Below are 22088 nucleotides of genomic sequence, written 5' to 3' on the forward strand. Positions count from 1 at the left end.
GTTCATAGTATTTATTTTATCCTACATGGAATGCCAGATGGGTGGGGTTACAGTAACCACATTAGACATGCTCAGATCTTGGCACGTTAGTTAAGTGTGCCATCCATAATGATTTTCGAACAGTCGCTATGTGATTATTTTTTCTACATAGCAACACAGCCGAGTTCTACAACCAAGCAGCTGATTCGAAGAGTCTTTGAAAGCATAGCTGAACTGTAGGAATAAACCCTGTCCTGAGACGTGATGCTGATAGTGATTTTTATAATGCCATATACTTGGTGATTAAGTCTGTTTCATTTCAGATTCTGGTAATGCATCAACATTATTGTACAACAGAGTTGATGTACCTTTACATGGACTGTCTCTCCAAAGTGTCGTGAGAGAGGAGTCGATCTCTATGGACACTCCACTCCACTTGAAAACCAGCCCAGTCGAAATGGGTGAGCACTCATTTTCCATTGTGTAGATTTCGCTGCTGTTAAGAACACGATCCCAAATGTGCAGTTCTGTGATGCTCCCGAAGAATGACTCATCCTTCTTGAATGAGCCCCCAAAGGTGTCCTGCTCCTGCCCGATGATAAAAAGGCCATCTGGGCCAATACTGTCAGTAGAGTTCAAGCCAGCACCCCGGGAGATCTCAAGGCCATCAATAAATAATGCCCATCGCCCACCATGCTTGCTCCAAGAAACACAGACAGAGTGCCAGAAGCCATCGTGGTCGAAGGCTTCTTGGTAAACACCATTTGCACCATGGACCAGCAAAGCAAGCTGCACAGGCTTTCCCTGGATCAGGTTTGCACGGAGCTGGAACTCATTAATACATGACTGGATGGAATAAGAGAATATGTTGGAAATTCCAAAGCAGTTAGTATTGAAGCACAGACGGGTGCAAACAGTCACTGAGCCCATGGAGGGAAACTTGTGCAAGAGACGGGCATTCTTCCTGTCTGAGCGACCAGTGAATTCCAGAATCAAGGTCTTTGATGAACCTTTTTTTTTTTTTCACCCCACATAGAAAGAAGACAGAGGCAATGCTATAAGGTCAAAAATCACAGCACACTGCTCTGAAAAGATAGAACCTCATCAGAAATCCACATTATGGTAAAAATTACACAATACCATTTGGGGAAAAATATCCAATTTAAGATTTCTGCAAAGTATTATTGACTGACTATTCCATAATATTCCATTATGTTTTGATGCCGTTGAGGAAAGAATTGCACAGACTAACAACAAAAAAATAAAGGGGTGTGTGTGCTCTGTCACAAATGGTAGAATGAACCTACTTTTCACATGAGTCGTGACTTTCCTGGCAATCCACACCGGTTGAGTGATGTTGACAGATTTTAAAAAGCTGGTAAGTTCTTGTGTCTCTACTGGAGTGGAAACAGTGGCTAAGGTCCCAGAGCGCTGGTTACACAGCTCACCTGCACTGTACCACTGTAGCCGATTAGAGACGTACTCATAGAGTGACTCATTATTCGTTAAGGTTCTGTTTTCCAATGTGAGGACTGTTCAAAAAAGAGAAAAGGAGAAATGAATGGAAACAATTTCTGTACAGGCCTTCCGTTGAGTATTGTACCATTGTTGCTAGTTGTTGGCAATAATTTGGTTAACTAATAAGATAACCAAATTCCAAGCCTGATGAAATTGTGTTCTGGCGTTGTTATGAACGCAGCGGCAATTCATTCAAGAAAGACAACTATGACAATTTCTAAATAATGGGTGGGTTTTTACACAAAAACTGCCTTTTCAAATCATACCCAACACCAGAGAGGAAAACAAAAACTTTTCTACTTGGGAGGGAATATTCCCAATGGGTCAATGAAAAGGCAACGCAACAAATCTAATACATAAATAAATCATGCTGGTTGCATGCAACATTACTCCACTTTCACTCAACATGCAGCATTCAAATCAAATGCGAACATCTGTATTTATGATCACATCATTGAAATCTTGAATAGCCATAATGGTAAGATAAAAATAATGAAAAATAATTACAATTTCAGACATGATGGATCAAGCAGATCCTGCTTTCAATCAGAATATTGTATCAGTCCTAAGCTGCGTTACTGAATGCAGACATCTTAATGGACCACAAACCTCAGTTTTCGCCTACCCAATTTCTGCTTTATCTGGGATTGCTTACAAACATAATTTTCATTCAAATTTCATTAAAAAAAAAATCAATTACACTTCCTGACTTTTGTTGATGTTTAAGTTTCAGTTGTACAACTCTCAAGGTGCAAACACAGAAACAAATCCCCATTGGGTATTATTCGCTTTCTCCAAATGAAAAACCAAACCATTAAGTGAGAAAGCCCGGCCATTACACAGATCAGGATCTGAGCAGAGTTTTATAAAATGAAATAATTTCAATTTCGAGGTAAAATAAAATTTAGAAAAAAAAAAAAGGGGGGGGGGTGAGCCTAAATGGACTTGTGTCAAAGGCTAACAGGTGCAAATAGTTAGCTTGATTGCTAAATGACCGGACACAACCAGTGTCAAGACCATTCAAAAAATATATTTTCTGGCTTCAGCCTCGGTGTGAAACGGGCCAGGTAGTAAGGTTGTGGACAACTTTGACTCACCTGAGATAAGGCAGGATAAACAAACCTGCAACGCAACAGGTAAGAGTTTAGCAAGTTGCTAAAAGTGGGATACATCAACGGACAGGTGACATGACGACGGGGTGGCCGAATCACAACCATCCTCAAAATCCATCCGCCAGAATGTCTGCTTGACAGAACAGCACTACTTTATTTGTTTATTTTCTTCTTTTTTTGTTTGTTTGTTTGCTTGTTTTCTTATCAATAGTGTTAGTGCTGTTGCGTCAGAATAATAGGCGGGAGGGAGAATCTTTGAATGAACGGCACCGCTGACGCAAAATCGATGATTTTGATTGATTTGCCACTTTCTGTCCAATCGGAGGCTAGTATTTTCAAAATAAAATCATAGTAATAATAATAAATCAGTAAAAAAAAAAAACATCCACGACGTCGACTATGAAATGTTACCGGAACTTTTTTGTGTTATTCTTATCAAAATATAAAAACTGAACTTTTAATCAAAACTTTTTTTTTCATTGGTGGCAGCCGGATAACGTAATGTTGACACCCAAGAGACACAAAGTAAATATACTCACGAATAAGATTACATTGGAGGAAATTAACCAGTGCATTCTAAAAGAAGGGGGGAAAACAAGTTTAATAACTGGGAGGGCTGTGTCATTATTGAGATTTACTTTATTTACCCATATGGTATTTAAAAAAAAACAAAACAAGGGAATGCGACTTCGAAGCTTTACCTCATTGATTCGTCCTCAGCAACTTGTCATCCCACTTTCTGTAAAGTCGCATTCAGTCCCTCCTCAGGGGTTTGTTTGTTTGTTTGTTTTTCCTGTACTCCGATTACTTCTGAGATTGACCAAATCCTGTTTTCCCTGATAAATCCGTCACCGAGCTGCAACACGGAGCACGCCTGGTGTCATTGACTCCACTCCGAAGGGAGGATACAGGAGGGGAAGCTGTCGGGGAGTGGGTGTTGCAAACACAGCTTAGGGAATGGGTTCCTGGAAACCCTTTTCGGAGTTTTTGTTAAAAAAAAGGCATAAAACCAGATATTAATAACACTAATGATCCATTCCTCCTGTATTTTGTGGCTATTACTACAAGGCCACAGTATAGCTGTTGTTCTTCATGTGAACTCTGTGGTAAGGGATCAGTCCAAAAGAAATAAAAAAAAACAGACTTCATTTTTATTATGTATCTGTGTGCAGATATATATATATTCTTTCAACAATGTGTACCTGATAAGCTTAAAATTGAAATGCAAAAGAATAATTTATGCATATTTGAATAATAATACGACAGGGCCTGAAAAGGCGCAGGAGAACATCCTTGTCCTATTTTTATACATATCGGGCATCGTTGCAATGTGATTCAAAACTCCTTGGATCGTATGAAAGAACTCCATCTCCATCTCAACAATAGCATATTTACATATAAAGAGCAAGAAATATGTTACATCCACATATTAAAAATACTGTGCATTTGAAATAAGCAGACTTATTAAAGGAGTGTGTGTATACAGTACTCTTTCAAGCAGGATCTCAAACAGCCCTAGCCTCGGATGTCAGGATGAAAAGAATTAATAACAGAAGGGGTCTCAAGTGAAAAAAAAAAAAACACATTGTCCTGGTCAGCGGTCTATTTTTACAGCAAGACTACACATCCCACCCAATGCTGCCAGCCCCTGGAGATCACACCTGGAGCACATACGCGGCCTTGTTCACGACTTTATTTCTAAGCGCACCGTCTTTGTGTAACAATCCGTCTTCAGTGTTTGGCTCGGAGCCGGCCGAGCTCCTCATGTCTGCCCCCTCCAGCTGCTGGTTCCAGGGGGAGGACAGGGATTGTAAGGCGGCGCGCAGCTCATCTCGAGCCACCACCAGAGTTTGAACGCAGGGATGATGCACCGACAGCGTCGCTGTGCCTTCGTGGGGCAGGCCAACGATCAGCTTATCAACAGCCTTGGCCGAGGACACCAACTCTCTGTGACTGCTGAGACTGGAGAGCCTCTCTGTACCTGGAAGGAGGTTGGCAGTTAGATGGCGAAATAACACTTAGAGTGGCCCCTCAAAATAAGAATCGCTTTAAATACTTATGTTTTAAGATACGATGAAATATTGGACAAAAAAATGGCATGACACAAATACGAGAGCGAGAAAATCCAAATGTAAAATTTGCGCAGTGTGCGCCAAGCGTAATCCAGCAACTGGAATTTTAAATCTTCTGAACTGGCGCTGCTCACTGCTCACACCATGAAGAACGCCTCGCAGCGTCGAGCATCCCTCGACCACTTTGTCTGGGTAGTTTGTACAGTACGCATATCTTGTGTCCTGTTCCTATCTCTTCTGTGGCATAATTTTATATCTTTGTGCTTATTTTGTGTATTTTTTTGTACAGTAGTACAAAAAAGTTTGTACAGTACGCATATCTTGTGTCCTGTTCCTATCTCTTCTGTGGCATAATTTTATATCTTTGTGCTTATTTTGTGTATTTTTTTGTACAGTAGTACAAAAAAGTTTGTACAGTACGCATATCTTGTGTCCTGTTCCTATCTCTTCTGTGGCATAATTTTATATCTTTGTGCTTATTTTGTGTATTATTTTTTAAGATACAAATACATTTAAAATTTAAATCAAATGCAAAATTAAAAAATTGAAATAAATAAAAAAAATTCAAATCAAAATAAATAAAAAATGAAATAAAAAAAGGTAAAAATAAAAAACACAAGACATACAAACCAATGTATGGAACTCATTAAATTTAAATCTTAAGGGACCACTGCGCTATGTGACGGAGCTGATGTCAAATAATTTGACCCTGGCCTTTTTTAAACAACCAATTAAAGCTATGCATACATCAGAAGACTTTGAAAAGATTTGGAAAAAGACTTGTGGAAAACTATCATCTCGTACCTGCTCACATCTAAAGACTATTTTTAGAGTTTTTAGTCACAGCCCGATTTTACAGACTGAATCTAGCAGGGTCATGATTTTGAAGAATACATCCAGATTCTTTCTGCAATTTTTTCCCACCATGCAATGTTTTTACCAGGTATTTGCAGAGCCTTTGCTTTTACTTTTGCTATTGAGTTGACATTGTACAAGCTGGGCTCTCCTGCTCACAGCACCGCCATCTGAACAGTCCGTATTGATCCTTACATCCTTTGCCATTCCCATTCATCCATACCACCAACAATTACCGCCTCTGCCGCCAATACCGCTCAGGCGATTGTCCGTCTTCTAGGTTTCCTTTTTCCGTATTATACATCAACGCAAAGACTAAAAGACTTACGATGATATCAAACATGTTTGATATCATCATAAGCCCAAGACTAGGAAAAGACTGATCAGATAACCACCTTATACTTAATGACCGAGATGACGGGAACACACTGCAGCTCCAGTACAACTCTTGGTCTGCGACTGTGAATATCGTCAGGTGTCAGCCCAGCATAAGTTAAAACAGTAGAAATCATCCATACCACTTTGAACTAAATCAACAGGTATTCACATTTGAGAAGAAGCGTCCATTGATTCCAATATACAAACTTATCGGAGATGCTCTGCTGGTATATTATATAAGTGCAACAGCCAAATGCACGGATTACGTGGGTTACAAAAACCTCACCTTGCAAGGTGGTGGATAAAGACGCATGCAGTTTTCTGATGGCCTGGTTCAACCCAGACAACTCTGTCGCTGTAGCACTCAGGGTATGCAAATTGCAAGCCGAGGCCTCCTCCTCCACATCGTCCGGGTCACTTTTTCTCTCCTATTTGACCAGATGAGCACACAACCCATGAAAGAATACAAGGCAAAAAAAGAGAGATTACTCAAAATGGTACAACTGCATCCCAGAGAACACGCAGGATAAGTGTAGTACAGTAATACCAGTAATAATGCCACTACTTGATTGTCAATCTTTGAGCAGCTTTTCTTTTGTAGCTAGAAATTAAAATATTTGCTATTTGATGATCTCATTTGAAGGACAAAGTGAGTGCCTGTGATACAAATTTATTTTTCCACTTCAGCGCAAGTGGCGTGAGACAAGAAGAGAGTTGTTTCATGGAATAAAACATATTGCCAGTATATGTCGCCTTGCTTTGATGATAATATTTTTAATCTCTTTTAATTTGTAAGGTGTTGCTCATTCAGCCTGATAGCATACTTATATGAAAGGGTTGGAACTGACACCTGATGATTCATCCTCGAACTTGGAAAACCACAATAACATCAGGAGAACAAACAATTTTCTTTCACGAGCATTACAAAATCTGTAACAAAGGCCAGAAGCTGCAAGAAAATTCAGAAGGTGAAACAAAAAAAAAAAAAAAGCAATCAAATTTTCATTTAGAAAAAAGGTTTAACATGGAAGAAATGACAGGCTTTGTCCCAATTAAGAATCAGTGATGCGATGATTTACTTCACCATATAAAGTTGTGTACATACAAAAAATGTGAGTAAAACCGCTTGAGGCTGTAACTCGAGTCGTTTTACCACAATAAGTTTGTGATTGCTAAATGTGTCCCTTTTAAGCTTAGTGTGTGCAGCTGACTACTTTAAACGGAGCAACTGCCTAGTTTGTGTGGTTAAGATAACAGCAAACAAGCCTGTTAGCTTTGACTGATGCCACTTCATTCAACACATCGGTTACACGACAGCGTGTTCGGCGGCCACTGCAGAGAGATAAGCCCACAGAGCACTGGGTATTAAAGGGGCAATAAAGGCTTGAGTGGCATCTTTAACTGGGCTTTTGTGGAACTGCATATTAATCTGCAACATTTAAACCCGTGCCAAAAAGGGAAGATTGTTTTTAACATTTTATGATCGTACTGTTTTTTGTCTATAGAAGCACTGCTCATTTTTGTCATTCACCTTCACATACGTAAACCAAAATATCTAAGTAAAAAAGAAAAATGTGTATATATGGAGGCATCTATTCAGCACAACCATATCACTGATAAAATTCTAAAAACAGTCTCTCTTAACAGTTTTAGGATACGACTTAAATACCAAAAGCAGACCCCTTTTTCTTTGTGACTTTCCTATTTCATTGTTGTAAATCTCTTGCAAGCAAACAGGAATAGTATAAATAAAAAGGACACACACAGACTTCTAAACACAAAGTGTGCACGCTTAAGACTCACCGTAATGTGGCAATACATGAAGTGCTGCAGAGAACGAGCTAAATCAAGTGCTTTGGATTTAAAGCTCTGCAGAATCTGTAAGCGAAAAGATTTTGAAAGACAGGACATGAGCTGCAATATAAACAAGATTTTCCTGGACTTTCAATCCATCTATATGTCATGTAACCATGGCAACCTGTGACAAAGACTTATTTGAACATTATATCCTTGTGACGAATCAAACAGGCAGGTAAACTAAAGTAGTTCATAGTGAGGTCTTACCGGTTTTCTTGGATAGGCCAACTGAGCGTCTCTCAGCATGTCTCTGGTGATAGTGAGGCTCTCCTCCAAAAGAGACTGGATGCCTTTATTGGCCCCTTTCAGCAGAGATCGCACCAGAGACGGCTGAACAAACCCCAAAAAAATTTGATATTCATGTTTAGATTTTAAAAAGATACAATATCACCACATCTGTCGAGGCTTGGAAAAAGCCAGAGAAAGTACAATTTGCAAATTCGTCACTGCAGATTTTATCATTGGGTGAGGAGGACTGCTTTTGAGATTGATCGTGGACTTTATACCAGCCAAAGATCTATTTTGACACTGTTGGGAATGAGCTGTTATGCTATAAAACGTACAGTATGTCACTCTACGTCCCCACACTGCATGACGCTGGATACCAAGATCAAAATATCTCTCACCGTAGACCAAGGACGTCAATCTGTTTAAAGATATCTTTTATGTGAGATCATCAGACTTGTTTTGGATTACGTAACTCAAAGAGGACGAAGCATCGCTGTTTACATGGAGGAAAATGGGGCTGTGTGAAAGGCAAGAATTTTAATATAGTTGATTGTCAATTGCATTTACTTCCATTTTTGCCTGGGTCAAAAGTGAGATAAAAATGTCACAGATGAAACCGAATTTATTTCGTGTCAGTAGCTTTAAACTGACTCCCCTATAGGGACTATTTAATTCATTAAGGTACTCTTTATGTTTCCACCAATTCCTGTTTCTAATGAATAAATGATGACATGTAAAACTCTCTCAGTCGGCGGTTCTTTATTTGTTTTTTTATTGCTGTTGTTTTTCGCAAAGGGCACTATTGCAAAAAACGATCCTCTATCAATGGGAATGAAGAGTATTTTTTCTAAAATTCCATTATACAAAACATGGCATACAACTGTAAAGGAACTGAAAATGCAGCGTCCTTCGATTTAATAATTTCCGACCTCTTCATTGTGCTCTTGTTGCGAGAACCTCACAGCCAAATCTCAGTATTGTGGCATGGTTCAGTGGAATTTTGGAGCTTGATCATTGTGGCCTGACAAAGTAGCTACTGTGTATTAATGGTGCAGTTACCTTGCCCGTGGCCGGAGCGCTTGGCTCTGTAAAATTCAGCGGCGTGCCCGTCACTGCCGCGAGATGGCCGAGTGCATGCAATGCTGCATCCAGGCAATGGCCACTCTTTCTCTGCGCTTCTGTCACCATCGACGTGATCTCAGATTCACAACCCTGACGGGTGGGGAGAGGGAGGGAAATTTTATTTTTGGGTAGGCGTCAAACTGACCAACAGGTAGTAATAAAATTAATTCAGAGGTAAATCAATGGAAACAAGCAGACAAAAATGGTCGGCATAGTCTGAAGGGCTCTGTAAATAAATTAAAATGTTGAGACTACGAAAACTCTGGACTGAGGGAGGAAAACTGTGTGTTTATGTGCTCGGGCTGGAGAGGAATTTAGATTTATTTTCCATATATTCATGTTCTGTTTGGGGCTCAAGGTTGACAATTCCCTCCGCTTGGCCATTTCCATAGACGGAGCTCCAACAGCTCAGAGCTAAGGCCAGTCAATCAATGCTCTGCATTTTGATAAGCCAGACCATGTCAAAACCACACTTAATTGAAAAAAAAAAAGACTTTTCAGATGATATTCACAATATAAAGCATTGTCTATTACATCGTGACTTTATGTTGCATTTACCTGGATGAGCAGCTGCAGAAATCCTCCCATTTTCTTGACTTGGTTCTTGAGCTCCTGACTGAGCGTGTAGAGCAATCCCGATGACGCTTTCACGCCGGCGAGCCACTGCGTGATGACAAAGACGGCGCTTTCGATCGCCGCGGTGGCCTTGATCAGCTGCGTCTGAGCCGGCAAGTTACAAATGAACACTGTGGAGGGGGGGAAGTAATAACAGCTGAGCAGCAAAGAACGCAAATGCCTGCCGTTGGTGTTTCAAGACAGTAATTAACGGTTACTTTAACTACAAATAAACAAAGCGCTGAAAAAGAACTTGCTCATAATCATCAAGGCTCTCACCGTTCTCGTGGCTGTCTTCATCTAAACTGCTGTACAAGTCGGATATGGACTGGACTGCCATGTACACCAGATGCAGATCGGATGCCAGCCTGTCCGCCATGCTCTCTTCTGTGCCGCTGAGACCGCGGAGACGCGCCAGCGATTGGCCGACCAGCTCCTTGCAAATACCGGGCATGTTAGAGTCCGCCGCGCTCGAATGTGTGGAGGGTGGTTTGGCCACACCTATTAGCCCTGGGAAACGCACGGAAAAGACACAGAGAGAGCAGAGTGCGCACGGAGACTGATTTCAATGTTACAGCACAGAGTTTCAGACAAAAAGGCGAAGGTGTTGGTAGTAATCATTTTGTTTTATTCAGCTGTTATTGTAAAGGAAAACCAATATCTTGAATCAGACAGACAAGCTTAACTGCATGTGATCGCAGTACATTTTACATAAAAGCTATCTCCATGTCAGTTAAAAAAAAATAACAAAAAAAAAGTTGTTTTACACAGATTATACATTCATTGTGAACAGCAAACCTACCGGCAGGAGGTGAGGAGCCACTACAGAGGCTCTGGATCGGATGGACGCGGATTTCATAGAGGCGTCCAGAGATTCTCCTGCTCTTCAACAAACTCCTGCTCCTGAAAAACACGAGCAAAACTGTGATTCTTGCACCCCGATGCCTGGTGGCTGCGTCCCATCCCCCACTGCATGCAGAGGGAATGGGACTGCAAAATAATCTGGAAGCTGAGACACGACAAGGATTGGCACCGTGACCTGACCGTTATCTGGGAATATTAATGCAGAAACTGCGGGCGCTCCTTGTGCCCATGTGTCCCTATGTATATTTTGGTTTAGGATGCTTCCTGTCCAAATCTGGGAATAACGTGTCACTAAGTTTTATTTTGCTTTTCTAAATGTAGTAATTTCAAGTTGTATCATGTAAATATAAAGATCTTGCCAGAGAAGACATCGCATTGACGGAGAGGAGAAAGGACTTGTGTTGTTAATTACCGTCTGCGTGAAAAGGATGACGTGGAGGCCGATATATCTTGCTCCCACTCGTCATCAGGATCATAAAACACATCATCATCTTTGGTGGCAGGATCCCCCTGCGGAGAGAAAACGGCTGCCGATTTGCCAGGTCTCATTCAAGTTGATGCGAAAAGCACAGCAATGCAAGACAACGGCCGTCGGTGAAGTAAATGAGGTCTCCTGGAGGTTGTAAATGAATCGATGTCAGATTGCGGACGTGCAAAACGACAAAACCGACAGGCCCCCTGTGAACAAGCTTGAATTGTTATTCTGCAGTCAAGCTGTGGATTAGGAGCATGCTTAAATCAAGTAAACATCGGGGCTCTTATTTGTCTTTTTCACAGAGATTTAAAGGCTTCAATAGCATGACATTAAAATATTCTTCCATACGGATCTTAAACACTATGAACTTTAATCAAATCCAGCAGTTAGAAAAGCATGGAGAATTCCAAACGATTTGCCCGTCTTGAGGCGAATGTGTTTGAAAAAGGCAAACCTGCTCCAGGTCCCTCATGATTGCCATGTTGTTCTGGAACTTCTCCAAACTCCAGAAGGTGGAAATGCCGAGCTTTGTGTTTTGAACGCGAACCTGAAGTGCGTCGCCGTTCCCCAGGTTCCCGTCGATTGAGCTTTCGTGTCTACAACAGTGGACAATTTAAAAAGATACAATGCACTGTGTTTCCCTATTACTATATTATTATTATTTCCCCTAATATTTTGCGTGATGGGACAGAATCTCGCATACCTGCTGAACACCGTCTTTTTCCTCAGTTTAGAACTGATCTTATTGGCTTCCTCGAGCATCAGGGACAACTTCATGGCATCCCACTGCAGAGGATCTGAAAAACAGTAACGACCAAAAAAATGAATAACCCAAAAAAAAAAAACAAGATATTTCCATCATAATATTCATTTTTTCCTTCATGCAATTTCTTTTAAGCTATATATTATTAATATGCATACAACACAGACAGCTCAATTTATCTGCTGTCTTCATAATATCCTCAATTGTTCCTTCCATTCATACCCATGGCTTAAATATAAACAGTAGGAGTCTTTTTGTTGTTTTTTTTTCCCCTTTTTCACTTTGAAAATAATGTTTCTTGAGAGGAGGAGCTCAGCTGTCACTGTCCTTTAGTAATCTTAAGGTCACTCACTGCTTATGGAAGTAGGGATTGCCCTCTTAGCCCTTTTCTTCAGCATCTCCTCCAGCTCTCTGCTGATCTTTCTCTTCTCGGACTCCAGGGCATCAACAATTCTTGCCTGACACACACGGTGTTCCTCCATCACCTGTAGTAAATTAATGTCATGAGTGCAGTGTGTAAAAAAAAAAAAAAACAGATCATAAGCCAAGCAAAATCACCCTTAAAATTGGTGTTAGTTTCTGAAGCTCATTTTAGACAATCAGAAATCATAAGAATGAGAAAATTGAAGGTATGTTGTCAATTATGGCTATGGGAATAATCCAGACTTCCTTTATACAAAAGGGGACCGGTGTGGAAGTAATTTTCCATATTTTTAATGGAGCAACAAATGTGTCCAACATACAAAAAAAAAAAAAAAAAAAAAGCAATTTTCCGCTTTTAAGCGAAGCGAAACGTTTCACAGTCCAAGGTGTTATTCTTGGTCCCGACCTGGGCCTCCATATGCAAACGCAGGCGCCTCTTGTGAACGTCCACCTCCTGCTCCAGCTCTTGTTTGGCCATCTTCAGTTCTGCCATCTGGCTGGCCACTCTCTGCTGGTCTAGCTCCTGAAGGCGCTTACGCTCATTTTCCTCGGTCTGAATAATAGTAACCATAAAAAAAAAAATTAAAAAAAACATTTTCAAGTCTTATTGGTTGCAGTGAGAACTTGTGTTTCTCCCAAAATTGAATGGATTAGAACAAAGCTGCGCTGATATAGCCAACAATGAAGTTTTAGAAAAGGATGAGTACGGGCGGAAAATGAACAAACTGAGGATTATTGTTACTTACCAGCTCTTTCTCCAGGGCTTGGATCTTATCTTCGTAAAGGGCCTTCTGGTCAGATAGCTCTTTCTGGGCCACCTCTTTGGCCATCTGGATCCCCTGGATCATTTCTTCTTTCGCCTTGACATGGGCCTCTTCTATTTCTGCCTCAAGCCTAAGAGACACGCAAAAAAAAAAAAAAAAAAAAGTTGGCTTAAGGCTGAATTCAACTAAAATTAATACTTTTTTTTTTTTTTCCAGAATCTGGACAAATGTACCGTAGTAAAACCTTACAAAGTACAAGGAGGATTTTTATAGCTGTAACATCATCATACTTTTCAACGGCGGTTTTTCCGAGACGTTTTCAAAAAACCCGAAATTGTTCCGATGGTACAAACCGACGTGTGCTTCTGTTTGAAAAAGATCTGCACTCGTATTTGATTTTGTCATCTAATATCATGCTTGAAACATTTCTCACTCTCCAAAGAGGGTACTTGTAGACAAACGTAATTTCTCGTGACAAAAATTAGTCTAAGTGGCATCCTTGAAAAAAAAACAAAACATCAATTTCCTTTGCCCATTTATCATCTGGACGTTATTATGAGTTAACTAAATTAATATAAATTTAGAGAGTTACATGATGAAAACTACGGTCAGCAGTGAGACCTGTTTTTAAAGGAAATTTCGGGAACCATGGTCATTTATCTCTTTAGCTATATTTCTCACTTACTGAGCTCTTTGCGCAGCAAGCAGCTCGTTTTTGGCAAACTCGAAGTCTTTGTGGCCGTCTCCTGCACTCGTCCAGCACGACACTCGCTTCCCGCTTTGCACCTCCGCTGGATGATTAAAACGCAAGTAGTGGTCTCCTCCGAGAATCACCCTGTCACCCTGACAACCACCGGGATAAATAAAAGGAGAGTTAAATGCGGTATTAAATAAAAAAAAATAAAAAAAATGGTCTTGCTAAAACTAGCTAGCACTTTAAATTTTTTTTCAATTTTTTTTCAATTTTTTTTTTTTTTTACAAAATAGCTACAGACATTAGTGCTGCAAAAAGTTTGTACTCTACCCGCCTCAAATCTTAATGTCATTCTCACATACTTACATGGTGCAGGACAGTGGATTCGGTGATTAGGTTTCCATTAACAAAGGTCTTGGCATTTTCCATGGGGGTGATGCTAACAGTCCCACGGATGTTGTTTATGACACTGTAACAAAAATACACAATACTTAATGTCCCGGAGGGGATGGAGGTGAACAACCTGCCTAGAGAATCAATGGGCTCGACAAACGAACTCTCTGGGGAAAAAGTCAATCTAAAAAGAGAAACAATCCTTTGCCGCAGCGATGGAGAATAAGTGGTTGTGCTAAAGACATTTTACAAAATGTTTTACTCATGAAAACATCTTACAAAAACAAAAAAAAGAAAACAAAGCAGCGAGACAAATGTGTGTCCAAACCGGTTAAATATTGGTATTCACCAGTGTCGGTCGGCAATGAGAGCTCCGGTCAGCTGGATGTCGTGGGTGGAGTCGGGGCTGAGTTTGCCCACCGTAGTTTCGCCCTCCTTGATCATGTACAGGAGCATTTCGGACAGCTGGGGGTCCTCGTTCAGGTTCACCAGGTTGGGAAGCCGATTGTCCACTTTGAACGTCACACCTGCTCTCTGAAATGTCAACGGGAAGAAATGAGTTAGAGATAAAGAAAGATTACAACTGTGGCAGGGTAGCTGAAGAACTCCATGATTAGATTATTACACATGTACAAGTACATGGCAAAAAAAAAAAATGCAGTTTATCATCGAACTGGAATTGCAAAAGAGCAACAGGTGCTGATATAATAAATAAATTAGCAATATGTACATGCTTTTTATGTCAATAATTAGGGAACCACGAACATATCATACAGATGGACATGTGCATTAGATGTAGAAGACTAATTTATTACAGATTCATACAGAATCCCCGTTGTACCCTTTAGATGTAGACAATATTTAAAATTAAATAAAAAAAAGAAAATGTTATTACCTGTAATACTCTGGTCTCTTCATGTTTGCGAATTTCTGCTTGCTCTAATTTTTCTCTCCATGCCCTGTATTTGTAAAAGCGCGAGGAAATATCACAAAAAAATTCATGTGATTTAAAGCACTTTCGTATTCTTATTGAGCGTGGAAAATTTCAAAAGCAAACTAAAAATGAAAATGACGTGCGGTGTTTGATATATAGAACCAATCTCTGTGACAAATGACAGTCACCCACTCACACACACACACACATGCACAGCCTTTTCTCAGTTCTTATTGAATACAGATTCTTATTCCACACTTTCTTTGATATTTGCTTTCAGACTTAGGGAATAAAAACCCCGATAATGTCAGATTTGAACTGCACGTTCGAAAGGGACTTAGGATGAGGAAGATCAACTGATACTTTCAAATAACTGATAATGACACAGCTTTGCAAGATCAAAAAAAAAAATGAATAACACAGGAAAGGGGAGAAAAAAAAAAAGAGAATGAATAAAACAAAGATTTCAGAAATGCTGACCGGTTTGCCTCTGCCATGTCTCTCTCCTGCTGGCAGAGTCGGCTCTTCAAGGCGGTAATCTCCTGCCTGAACATCCTGACCCTCTCCGGTTCGACGCCCTGAGCGCTCGTCTGGGCGGCTCGCAGCTTCTCCACCTCTGCTTTCAGTTCTAAAAAGTACACAGAGGTTATCTGAAATGTTTAAGATGCCAGAAAAAAAAAAAAAAAAAAAAAAAACAGGAAATAGTAGTTTGAAAACACAAATTCTTGCTTGCAGTTATTGAGAAACGATGATGCAATGGGAGTCAAATTTTGTGGCAATAAAAAGTGTATTCATATAAAACATGGCTTCATTCTCATCACTTTATGTACATTTCAAAATATATATAGAAGACGTACTTTACATCACATTCGCAATTATCACCCATATATAAATGTATTAGATTTAAAAGATATTACAGGCGAAAAACAAAATCCTGTGCCAAAATTATGCATTGCTTTCTTGTTGAAGGGTACAAAACAGTCACTCCAGAAGATCTGCAGGGCTAGGAAAGATTCAATTCTAAGCTGAAAAAAAAAAAGCGATTAGTTTCAGGTGATTATTGAGTAATAGAAAGAATTAATATGATTCTAGTATGTTCCAATTTCTGCTTACAATCCTGTCAAATTTCGGACTTTTAATTCTGGCCATTTAAATGAACTGCAAAATGACAAAAAGGAAAGAAAAAAAAGAAAAAGACCTCAGCAGGTCACTTGAGACGGACTAAATACTGATTTTATCTCACGGTCCCCAGTAATCCAGTGTGAAAGACGTATTACTGACAAACATTGACCTGATTTGCAATCTTTTAGTCATATTCACTTTGATGATCATACAGTGTCAGGCAAGGTGACAGAAATCCACGGCAAGAGCTCCCCTTTGTGCTAAAAATGTCAAACAGCAGCCTGATGATCTAATGAAAAATAATACTTGCATGACAGTTAGCCGCCATGTGCGACTGACAGTGCATAAATACGGCCTGGAGGCAAGGTTAGGGCCAGGCCTTAATTGAAGTGGGTAGTGCATAAACCGGTGATGGATGGACGGGCGGACGGGAGGGTGTGTGGGAGAGAGTGGAGATCAAGAGCGAGACGGACAGAGAACCAGACATTCAAATGTTGAGTGAGAGAGAAAACAAACCAGACGTACAATATATGAAGACGGAGAGAAAAAAAAAAAAAGGAGGGCGAAAATAAGATACGCGGATAATCGACACCAGGAGCGGGTCACGTACCGCTTTGCGGCCACGTGTGAAATTCATTTTAAATACCGGTAATGTGAAAAACAATCACATTTACGGAAAAGAGTTTAGCATCATCAGCCAGGTATAAAAGTACGCTTACATCCCTGAGCTTCTCTTGACATACAAATACTATACCATCCTGTGACCGGTCAAAATCGAGGTAGAAAAGTATGGCGGTTCAAACATTGGTCAAGGCTAAAAAGCTACATTCATCAGGAGGTCAAGGTGCGGCTCTGTTTGCAGGGAGGGCGCTGGTAGGATTCACAAAAAAAAAAAAAAAAAAAAAAAAAAAAACACAGTATCAAGCTAGTGAAGGGTTTCTTTTGGATAATCCATCCAAATATCAGTTCGTGCTGAGAAATGTCATGGTTTGTTTATTTTAAATGTCTGACCTCTGATGAGCTTGGCACTGGTGTCCTCGTTGACCTTGGCCACATTGATGATGGTACGGACCTGCTGGGCGTAGCGCAGGGTACTCAGGCTTTCCTCCACGCTGCTGCCTGCCGGGCTCAGCGTTGCAATCATCGCCGTTTTGGAGTTACCGCCGAGACTCTCCTTTAGCAACCTGATAAAGGAAGATGTGATGCACGAAAGTCATTTTGTTGAATAATATCTCATATGCAAGATGAAATTATACACTTTATTTACTAGAAGAGGTTGACTATTTCCTCACCATGTAAGGATGGACTCTCTGTAAGGTATGAAGACCTTCTTCCTGGTCAGCGCTTGTTCCGATAGCGCGGAGATGACTTTCCCCAAGGTAAGCAGGGATTTGTTTATGCTAGCACCTTCCTTTAAATTACACGGGGAGGAAAAAAAAAACAAAAAACGTATGACCGTCACTCACGAGGTCTGCTGCGAATGTGTCTAAGCTGTTAAGTCTGTCTGTCAGAAATTGAAACAGAAATAGTATAATATCCTGAAATGCGGATTAAAATGTCCCGCTATATGAGAAGCGGTAACCAAAGGACTATATTTGAGGTCGTACCCTGAGTCGATCTCCACTTGTCTGAGCCGAGTTACATCGCTCGCTGCCGGCCAGGTCCACCAAGTTGATCCTGCTGGTGATCCGGTGGTCGTGTTGTTCCCCCTCAACAAACTCGGTCTGCGAACCGGCACGCAACCACGGATGAGTGGGATCCTTGTTGCACGACACCCTTTGAGGGGGTATTTATGACGATGTTTTACAAATCAAGCTAAGGACATACCGTGGTCTGGGTCACCACCAGGGTAAAGACTGAGTGAGACCTGGAGCTCTTGTCATTCATTCCGGTGGCTGCTGTGGCTCGCTGCTTGTTTCCCAGCTCTAGCCACCCCTGCGGGTGGGGATTTAAAAAAAAAATAAAATTAATAAAGAAAAAAAATTTTTAAAGCCACAGATATTATATAATATTCTTGATGTGATTCTCATCTGATCATTAGCTGCACATCTGTTCTGCATGAGTAGTGTCTGTATTTTTATTTATTTTTTTGTCTTTCTATCTTCTGTCTTTTGCCTTTCTATTTACATTTATATTCATATTCATTTCCTTTTTTTTGACATTATAACGGAAAGGAATTTCCCCTATGGGGATCAATAAAGTTTATCTTATCTTATTAAATATTTGTATCTGAGTCACTTACCTGAATATCGTTGTAAGAACTCACAATGTTCCTGTGAAGACAAAGTGATTAATCACCAAACTCCAGACGTTATATAAGACTATTCCGAAAGAAACACTCTTCTTACACGGAAAGCTCCTCAACGTAGGGCCCGTGGACTGGATGTTCCCTCACCCGCAGCTGAAAACAGAAATCGTGAGGGATTTGTTTTAATTTCAAAAATTGGATATTTCATGGTACAAAGATTTCCTAAGTTATTGTGGCTGAGTCAAATGAACGTAAACACTATGCTCTGACGAAGTGGTTGGTTTATCTGAACGCCTAGCAACCATTTCAAGAGAAACCGCCGGCATCTGTTTCTCAAAACTGAAAGACGGGCAGAAATGACGTATCAAAAGCCACAAAAAAAAAAAAAAAAACATGCCTGCATCCATCATTTTCCACTCCCATGTTACCCTGGCGGACAACTTACAGGCATCCTCCTCTGCTGGGGGTCATCTCTGATCACCAGGAGGTCGTGGATCTTCTCATTGTACACCTCGAAGTAACTCATCTCCACATGACATTTGACCTGAAGATGAGTAACATAATGAGCCACGGAGCAAAAAAAAAAAAATTTTTTTTTTTTTTTTTTTTTTTTTGCAAAACAAAAACAGGAATGTGAAAACTCGGGATTCGTGCAGCATTTCGGCTACAGAAATAGCTGATAAGACACTAAGATTGCGTGAGACAAGTCTTTCTGCTGTTATTGTGATTGTCGCCGCTGTGCCTTTCTGTAACTGCTGAAAGTTCGGTCCGAATGTTACTACACGGTTTCTCGGGACGCGCGGGAACCGTGAAAACGTGACAAGAGACCACCTCTTCATTTTCCATGGAGGGCAGCCGTGAAAACAGCTCTCTGCAAAATCGTGGGATGATTCCCAAGTCCTCTCCGAAGCCCATCATCCTGCAAAAGAAGCCATTCAAAAACAGATAATGAAAAGCATATAGATTTTAAAACACTGGATCTTCTTAAGAAAAAAAAGTACCTACGTATATGATTTCCCGGATCCTGTTTGGCCGTAGGCGAAAAGGCAGGTGTTAAATCCTTCAAAGGTTCTTAGCAGGAGCGGCTGGGCCAGAGTCTCATACACCATCTGCTGGCTGGCAAAGGTGGGGTCACTCTTCTCCACAGAACAGAGGGAGAAGTCATAGGTGAAGGTGTAGCTCTGCTTGGACTCTGGATGTTGGACCAGCGTCTCCTGGCCTCTCACGAAGATCGCCTGTGGCGCCTTTTCTGCCTTCTCCCTAAAGGTGGGGGGGGGGTCAAGAAAACGGATTCAGGGGATTGACAGTCAAACACATTTCTTTTTACCGCCTTTAGATCAGAAAAATACTTCTCTTCCTTTCGGCTGCTCCTTCTAGGGGTCACCTTAGTGAATCATCTTCCACTGTCTAACCCTCACCACATCAGTAAATATTGTCTTTTGTCTTCTTCTGGACCTCCTGCCTGGCAATTCCAACTTCAGCATCCTTCTATCAATATATTCACTATCCCTCTTCTGTACATGATCGAACCATCTCAGCCTGGCATCTCTGAGCTAATCTCCAAAACATCCAACGCGCTGTCTCTCTGATGTGACTCATTCCTGATCCTTTCCATCCTCGCCACCTCTCAAAAGATCCTCAACATCTTCATCTCTGCTACCTCCAGCTCTGCTCCCTGTCTTTTTCTGCCACTCCACTGTCTGCACTTCCACTTGTAATTCATTTGTAAATCTCCTCTCTGGTCCAAACCGTCTCAGTCTGACTTGATCTCTAGATCGTCTAACATGTGCTCTCAGTCTGATGGACTCATATCTATCCTCAACATCTTCATTTCTGGAATCTGTGCACTTCTATGAAGGATAGGATAGGACTGACTTATTGATCCCATGATGGGGGAAATCAATCGTCACAGCAGGATGGAAGAATGTGTAGGAAATTAGTACAAAATCTAACAAAAACAGAGAATATGTGCAATACATACAGTCTAGTGCAAATTTTTAAACAGATATGGAAAAAACAGAGGTGCCTTGCTTGGGTAATGACAAGTGGGAGATGTGTCCTGGGGAGAATGTATAGTAATATATATCTTGCATGGGTGGGGAAGGTGAAAGTTTGAGATAGGAGGTATTAGGGTAGTGCAAACAGTGCAAAAAACAAATATTTTGCAACATCTACACCATGCAGTATTAAATAAAAACTCTTGCCATTAGACTCCTGAACAACTGACAGGAGTCAATAACCAGGTACTGCTTCAGAACAATTCCGCACTTCACATCCAGTTACAGCCAGCGCTGCACTCAACTGTTCATATAACTCAACTGTTTATTTTAAACTGTCTGCATACAACCTGCGCCTGCACTTTGTGAGTCAACTTCAACTCGCACATCTTGCCAAAACCGTCTACATTCAAGATTCAAAGCGTTTATTCTCACATGTACAGTGTAGAAACGTGTTTCCTTCCCTGCACAGTAAAATCCCTACCTTTTCAGTGCATTTAGATATGCGCCGAATTCTAAAACGGTTTACATTTGTGTGCATTGTTTACATTTCCCTGCACTGTTTACACTGGTCATAACGGTATGTTTACTACCTGGCGCTGAAGGGCCGGACGCGGACCGCCACGGTCACCGCGCTGTTTTCCATCTTGGACAAATCGTGGCGTTGGAGAGCGTCGGCGGCCGGGGGCGCACAGGTCGAGGTCGAGGTTCGAGTTTCCTCCCCCGACGGCCTCAACTGAAGCCCGGCGCTGGTTTTGCGCACAGCCGGCCTGCTCGTCCGCAAGGCCGGGACGGGCTTGGTCTCATCCGCTGGGTGCAGCCGGGATTTGGGTCTCCCTCGGCCGGCGGAGGTCGCAGACACCCGCCTGGGCGCTTCTCTTCCCGCAAGTCGCTCGAAGACGTCTCTCTTCGCCGCGATTCTCTCGAACGGGGTCTTTTTGGTCGGCGTGTTGAAAACTTTCCCCGGGTCGTGTTTAGAAGACACCGATGCAGCTTGGGTTTCCATCGGAGGAGCTTTTTCTCTCCAGCCGGTTGCTCCGTTCACACCGGTGAACCGGCTGTTGGAGTCGCTGAGGACGCCGGGCCCGGTGCCGCTAAGTCCACGCCGCTCCTGCGGGGTTCTGTCCGGGTCCGGAGCTCTCGTCCTCCGCTGCAGGGTCAATCGCCTCTCCGTTGCCGGCGTGACAGGAACCCGGCTGCTTTCGACGGACACGATCTCCGTCGATTCGGACCCGGTTTTCCTCCTTGATCTCCTCTGGAGGGTGAGTCGACCCCGGTTCGGGGTCTGGCTCTTCGTGGAGATGACATAGGTCCTGTTCCCTTGGATGCTTTTGTCACTTGACCGGCTGTCTTCACACGCAGAGTCCCCCGATGACAGTCCGGACCGGCCGAGGGTTTTCTCCGAGCCTTTCCGTGCCGTTAGGCTCTCTCTACCCGGAGTCCTGGACGTCGAGTTTGACACAAGTTGTTCGTAGTAAGCAGAGTGCTTCCTCTTCTGCACGGTAAACAACGACATGCTAATCGGCAGACGAGTTTAAAAACAAGCTAATAGGTTAACGTTAACTATCGTCGACCTCCCGAGCTAAAACAAAGCTTCATGTGAAAAAAATCATAAAATCGAGACGAGCGCGCCTCGATATAGTCATTAACAGAGAATGTAAATCAATTCGAACTA

At 41.6% G+C, this 22088-nt stretch overlaps 2 protein-coding genes across 2 annotated transcripts in view; both read right to left on the reverse strand.

Annotated features, from left to right (window-relative positions):
* Positions 1–1478, reverse strand: part of LOC147226064 (adhesion G protein-coupled receptor D2) — a 40729-nt gene extending 39251 nt beyond the window's left edge. The window contains exons 1-2 of the mRNA XM_086162244.1: positions 1428–1478; positions 348–825 (exon numbers count right to left, since the gene is read on the reverse strand). Coding sequence (XP_086018370.1) covers positions 348–825; positions 1428–1478 — 529 coding nt within the window. The remainder of the gene's footprint in view (positions 1–347; positions 826–1427) is intronic.
* Positions 1391–22017, reverse strand: kif14 (kinesin family member 14). The gene is made up of 31 exons (XM_086162123.1): positions 21007–22017; positions 19422–19676; positions 19248–19335; positions 18862–18960; positions 18517–18569; positions 18411–18441; positions 17996–18103; positions 17776–17892; positions 17461–17579; positions 17180–17352; positions 15527–15674; positions 15008–15071; positions 14462–14646; positions 14086–14188; positions 13711–13868; positions 13008–13155; positions 12668–12814; positions 12191–12323; positions 11779–11872; positions 11530–11671; positions 11013–11110; positions 10539–10639; positions 10016–10246; positions 9680–9867; positions 9059–9211; positions 7979–8101; positions 7718–7792; positions 6201–6342; positions 3311–4590; positions 2595–3185; positions 1391–1511 (listed from the first exon to the last, which is right to left on the reverse strand). Exons 1-29 carry the CDS (start codon positions 21927–21929, stop codon positions 4265–4267), a joined length of 4725 nt encoding a protein of 1574 aa, XP_086018249.1. The 5' UTR covers positions 21930–22017; the 3' UTR covers positions 1391–1511; positions 2595–3185; positions 3311–4264.
* Positions 22018–22088: the final 71 nt, after the last annotated feature.

Source organism: Fistularia commersonii, chromosome 16 (genome assembly GCF_037954325.1).
Source record: "Fistularia commersonii isolate RoL2024-O1a breed Wild chromosome 16, RoL_Fcom_v1.0, whole genome shotgun sequence".
NCBI lineage: Eukaryota > Metazoa > Chordata > Actinopteri > Syngnathiformes > Fistulariidae > Fistularia > Fistularia commersonii.

What these genes read in the sequence shown, in the direction of transcription:
- kif14 (XM_086162123.1), bottom strand. Translation starts at nt 21,929, where the DNA reads ATGTCGTTGTTTACCGTGCAGAAGAGGAAGCACTCTGCTTACTACGAA. An exon ending in AATCCACTGTCCTGCACCAT is followed by an intron (nt 13,869 to 14,085) that starts GTAAGTATGTGA and finishes GGTGGTTGTCAG; the next exon opens with GGTGACAGGGTGATTCTCGG. An exon ending in GTTTGCATATGGAGGCCCAG is followed by an intron (nt 12,324 to 12,667) that starts GTCGGGACCAAG and finishes AATTTACTACAG; the next exon opens with GTGATGGAGGAACACCGTGT.